We start from the raw sequence: 6,000 nt of genomic DNA on the forward strand, positions 1-6,000 counted from the left end.
GGGAGAAATATCAATAACCTCAGATATGCAAATGACATCACCCTTATGGCAGAAAGTGAAGAGAAGCTAAAGAGCCTGTGATGAAAGTGAAAGAGTAGAGTGAAAAAGTTGTCTTAAAACTGAGCATTCAGAAAATGAAGATCATGGCATCTGGTCCCATCACTTCATGGGAAATAGATGGGGAAACAGTGGAAACAGTGTCAGACTTTATTTTTTGGGGCTCCAAAATCACTGCAGATGGTGATTGTAGCCATGAAATTAAAAGACACTTACTCCTGGGAAGGAAAGTTATGACCAACCTAGACAGCATATTCAAAAGCAGAGACATTACTTTGCCAACAAAGGTCCATCTAGTCAAGGCTATGGTTTTTCCAGTAGTCGTGTATGAATGTGAGAGTTGGACTGTGAAGAAAGCTGAGCACCGAAGAATTGATGCTTTTGAACTGTGGTATTGGAGAAGACTCTTGAGAATCCCTTGGACTGAAAGGCGATCCAACCAGTCCATCCTAAAGGAGACCAGTCCTGGGTGTTCATTGGAAGGACTGATGCTGAAGCTGAAACTCCAATACTTTGGCCACCTCATGCGAAGTGTTGACTCATTGGAAAAGACCCTGATGCTGAGAGGGATTGGGGGCAGGAGGAGAAGGGGACGACAGAGGATGAGATGGCTGGAAGGCATCACTGCCTCGATGGACATGGGTTTGAGTGAACTTTGGGTGTTGGTGATGGACAGGGAGGCCCGGCGTGCTACAATTCATGGTGTTGCAAAGAGTCGTACATGACTGAGTGACTGAACTGAACTGAAGAATCCCTTAGAAGAAATGGATTAGCCCCCATAGTCAACAGAAGAGTCTGAAATGCACTTCGGTGCAGTCTCAAAAACTACAGAATGATTTCTGTTCATTTCCAAGGCAAAACATTAAATATTACAGTAATCCAGGTCTATGCCCCAACCACTAATGATGAAGAATCTGGGGTTTAATGATTCTATCAAGACCTTCTAACACCAATTACAGAGGTTTTTTACATCATAAAGGGTTGGAATACACAAGTAGGAAGTCAAGAGATACCTGGAATAACAGGCAAGTTTGATCTTGGAGAACAAAATGAAACAGGACAAAGGCTAACAGAGTTTTGCCAAGAGAACACATTGGTTATAGAAAACACCCTCTTCCAACAATACAAGTGATAATTTTACACATGGACATCACCAGATGGTCAATACTGAAATCAGACTGATTATGTTCTTTGCAGCCAAAGATGGAGACGATCTAAACAGTCTGCAAAATCAAGACTGGGACCTGACTGTGGTTCAGATCATGAATTCCTTATTGCCAAATTCAGACTTAAATTGAAGAAAGGAAGGAAACCTACTAGACCATTCAGGTATGACCTAAATCAAATCTCTTAAGATTGATTATGCAATGGAAGTGACAAATAGATTCAAGAGATTAGATCTCATAGACAGAGTGCCTGAAGAACTATGGACAGAGTTTCCTGACATTGTACAGGAGACAATGATCAAAACATCCCCAATAAAAAGAAATGCAAAAAGGCAAAAGTGTTGTCTGAGAAGGCCTTAAAAATAGCTGAAAAAAGAAGAGAAGTGAAAGGCAAAGGAGAAAAGTAAAGATACACACATCTGAATGCAGTGTTCCAAGAATAGCAAGGAGAGATAAGAAAGCATTCCTTAATGATAAATGCTAAGAAATAGAGGAAAAGAGTAGAATAGGAAAGACTAGTGATCGCTTCAAGAAAATTAGAGATACTAAGGGAACATTTCATTACATCAGTTCAGTTCAGTTCAGTCTCTCAGTTGTATCTGACTCTTTATAAGCCCATGAGCTGTAGCACACCAGACCTCCCTGTCCAGAGCCAACTCCTGGAGTCCACCCAAACCCACGTCCATTGTGTCAGTGATGCCATCCAACCATCTCATCCTCTGTCTTCCCCTTATCCTCCTGCCCTCAATATTTCACAGAATCAGGGTCTTTTCAAATGAGTCAGCTCTCTGCATCAGGTGGCCAAAGTATTGGATTTTCAGCCTCAACATCAGTCCCTCCAATGAACACCCAGGACCGATCTCCTTTAGGATGGACTGGTTGGATCTCCTTGCAGTCCAAGGGACTCTCAAGAGTCTTCTCCAACACCACAGTTCAAAAACATCAATTATTCAGCACTGAGCTTTCTTTATAATCCAACTCTCTCATCCATACATGACTATTGGAAAAACCATAGCCTTGACTAGGCAGACCTTTGTTGACAAAGTAATGTCTCTGCCTTTTAATATGCTGTCTAGGTTGGTCATAACTTTCTTTCATAGAAGGACACAATAAAAACCAGAAATGATATAGACATAACAGAAGCAGAAGGTGTTAAGAAAAGGTGGCAAGAATACACAGAACTATGCAAAAAAGATCATAATGACCCAAATAACCATGATGGTGTGATTACTCACCTAGAGACAGGCATCTTGAAGTGTGAACTTAAGTGGCCCTCAGGTAGCATCACTATGAAGAAACCTAGTGAAGATCATGGAATTCCAGTTGAGCTATTCCAAGTCCTAAAAGATGATGCTGTTAAAGTGCTGCTCTCAACACGCCAGCAAATTTGGAAAACTCAACAGTGGCCACAGGACTGAAAAAGGTCAGTTTTCATTCTGATCCCAAACACAGGTAATACCAAAGAATGTTCAAACTACAACACAGTTGCACTCATCTCACATACTAACAATGTGATGCTCAAAATTCTCCAAGCTAGGCTTCAACAGTACATGAAGCAAGAGCTACCAGACATTCAAGCTGGTTTTAGAGAATGCAGAGGAAGCAGAGATCAAATTTCTAACATTTGTTGCATCATAGAAAAAGCAAAATAATTCCAGAAAAACATTTACTTCTTTTTTATTGACTATGCCAAAGTCTTTGACTGTTTAGATCACAACAAACTGTGGAAATTTCTTCAAGAGATGGGAATATCAGGGCACTTTACCTGCCTCCTGAGATATCTGTATGCAGGTCAAGATGCAATAGTTAGAACATGGAATAAGGGACTGGTTCCCAATCAGGTAAGGAGTATGTCAAGGCTGTATATTGTCACCCTGATTATTTAACTTATATGCAGTGTACATCATGTGAAATTCCAGGCTGGATGAAGCACAAGCTGGAATCAAGATTGCTGAGAGAAATATCAGTAACCTCAGATATGCAGATGACACCACCCTTATGGCAGAAAGCAAAGAACTAAAAAGCCTCTTGGTGAAACTGAAAGAGAAGAGTGAAAAAGCTGGCTTAAAACTCAACATTTAGAAAACTAAGATCATGGCATCTGTTCCCAGCACTTCATGGCAAATAGATGGGGAAACAATGGAAACATTGACACACTTTATTTTCTTGGGCTCCAAAATTATTGTGGATGGTGACTGTGGTCATGAAATCAAAAGGCGCTTACTCCTTGGAAGAAAAGTTATGACCAACCTAGACAACATATTAAAAAGCCGAGACATTAACTTTGCTGACGAAGGTCCATATAGTCAAAGCTATAGTTTTTCGAGTAGCAAAGTATGCATGTGAGAGTTTGACCATAAAAAAGCTAAGTGCCAAAGAATTGATGCTTTTGTACTGTGGTGTTGAAGAAGACTCTTGAGACTCCTTTGGACTGCAAGTAGGTCAAACCAGCCAATCCTAAAGGAAATCAGTCCTGAATAGTCATTGGAAAGACTGATGCTGAAGCTGAACCTCCAGTAATTTGGCCACCTGATGTGAAGAACTGACTCATTGGAAGAGACCCTGATGCTGGGAAAGATTGAAAGCAGGAGGAGAAGTGTACTACAGCGAGTGAGATTTTGGGTGGCATCACAAACTCAATGGACATGAGTTTGAGTGAGCCCCAGGAGTTGGTAAAGGACAAGGAGTTGGTAAAGACAGGGACTGCATGCTGCAGTCCATGGATTTGCAAATAGCTGGACACGACTGGGCAACACAACTGACTGAAAAATGAAGGAGGTGCTTTCCTCGTGGCTCTGGCTGTAAAAAAAATTCTCCCTGCAATACAATAGACCCAGGTTAAATGCCTGGGTTGGGAAAATTCCCTGGAGAAGAGCATGGTTACCTCCTCCATTATTCTTGCTTGGAAAATTCCATGGTCAGAGGATCCTGGTGAGCTACAGTCCATGGGGTCACAAATAGTCGGACACAACTAAGAAACTAACATGCACACACACACACACACACACACAAATGAAGCTAAAGTTTTTATCTTTGATTCCATCAGTTCTTTTTGTCATGAGGTAAGAAAATATATTTTCTAAGGAGGCACATTCTCAAAACGCCGTTAAGCTAAATATAACAGAAAAGCCTTCATGATAAGAAAATCAAAGAAGCTTGATTTTTTTTTTAATTTTTTTAAATTTTATTTTATTTTTAAACTTTACATAATTGTATTAGTTTGATTAATAGTAATTAATTTGATTAAGAGCCGAAAATTTCTGGCATTGTAATTTGTTTTAAAGTGAAGTGAAATTGAGAGTCACTCAGTTGTGTACGACTCTTTGCGACCCCGCAAATTATACAGTCAATAGAATTCTTCAGGTCAGAATACCGGAGTGGGTAGCCTTTCCCTTTTGTTTATGGTCATCTGTTTAACATTATTTCTTTGAGAATCATAAAATACTTTACAAGACAGATGAAAAGCAAAATTTTCCTTTTAATCATGTCAAATTCCTGGGCTAAATTCAATGATTTTAAAATTCTCAAAATAAAGGAAACAGGGAGGTAATCAGCATTTATTTAAATGGATATTAGAGTTTCATATGCTAATTATATCATAACATTTTTATGAATCTGAGAGCATTCATAGAACTGATATGAAAGCTGAAGAACAGGTAAAATTATTTTTATCACACATGGATATGTGAATTCTATTGTATGTTAATATTATCTGTGTATGATATGTTTGGGCTTCCCTGGTGGCTCAGTGGTAAAGAATCTCTCTGCCAATGCAGGAGATGTGAGTTAGATCCCTGAATCAAGAAGATCCCCTGGAGAAGGAAATGGCAACTTACTCCAGTATTCTTGTCTGAGAAATTTCATGGACAGAGGAGTCTAGGGGACTACAGTCTGATTCATGTATAGACACATTTGGTTAAACAAAACATTTAACAAAACAAAGAATATAAACATCAGGATCAGATTGTCTGAGTCCAGAAATTAGCAGTTTTGTAAGCTTGGGTAGATTTAACCACTCATTTTGTGAGTTCTTTAATATGCACAGTAAAACTTCCTGTGGGAACAAAGATCATTTCATCCTGACAGAGTGTATAGAAATGCTGTTTGAACACTATGGTTCAAAACTGAGACGATCTAAAAGCAAAGTAAAATATAGATAATATTATGAGATATTACTTGGGGCATTTATATATCTTCCTTCTATTACTTCTGTATCCTTGTTTTTGTTATTATCTCTGTCCCTCTTTTATAAGTTCCTTCACTTACTTAGGGAATGACCCATATGGAATTATAATTGTTGAATATTTATAGAGATATCAATATTTATAATTGCATTTGAGGTACAGAAGTTCCTCTTTTAGATCTATCTTAAAAATGTGACCGGTAATGATATATCTTATGCAGTATTAAATATTAAAATGGGGATTATACATTAATGATAAAGACCAAGTGACTTCCTTGATTGCTAAGTCAATGGAAACTAGAGAAATGACTTAGTTTTCTTGCTTTGTAATAAACATCTGATTTGTACTCCTGCATGCCACAAAGATGCAGTATATAGAAGTGATAGAAAATATAGTTATGAAATATACTCTGAATTTGGTCCTAATTAACACTACTTTATGAAAATATAAGATAGTGAACTCTTGTCTCAGTTATTTAAAATATAAATATGTATTGACCTTACAAAATACTTTGTCAATAGAGGTTATATATCAAGTAAGGAGTGTAGTTATAGATATTTGAAAACTGAATCCATGATCTTTCTACTCAGTTG

General features: G+C 38.2%; 1 protein-coding gene across 1 annotated transcript in view; it reads left to right on the forward strand.

Moving 5' to 3' along the window:
- PCDH11X (protocadherin 11 X-linked) overlaps window positions 1-1,743 on the forward strand; it is a 758,129-nt gene extending 756,386 nt beyond the window's left edge. Inside the window, exon 7 of the mRNA XM_055564753.1 lies at window positions 1,255-1,743. Coding sequence (XP_055420728.1) covers window positions 1,255-1,355 — 101 coding nt within the window. The 3' untranslated portion in view covers window positions 1,356-1,743. The remainder of the gene's footprint in view (window positions 1-1,254) is intronic.
- Window positions 1,744-6,000: the final 4,257 nt, after the last annotated feature.

The sequence above is a fragment of the Bubalus kerabau genome, chromosome X, assembly GCF_029407905.1.
Source record: "Bubalus kerabau isolate K-KA32 ecotype Philippines breed swamp buffalo chromosome X, PCC_UOA_SB_1v2, whole genome shotgun sequence".
Taxonomy (NCBI): domain Eukaryota; kingdom Metazoa; phylum Chordata; class Mammalia; order Artiodactyla; family Bovidae; genus Bubalus; species Bubalus kerabau.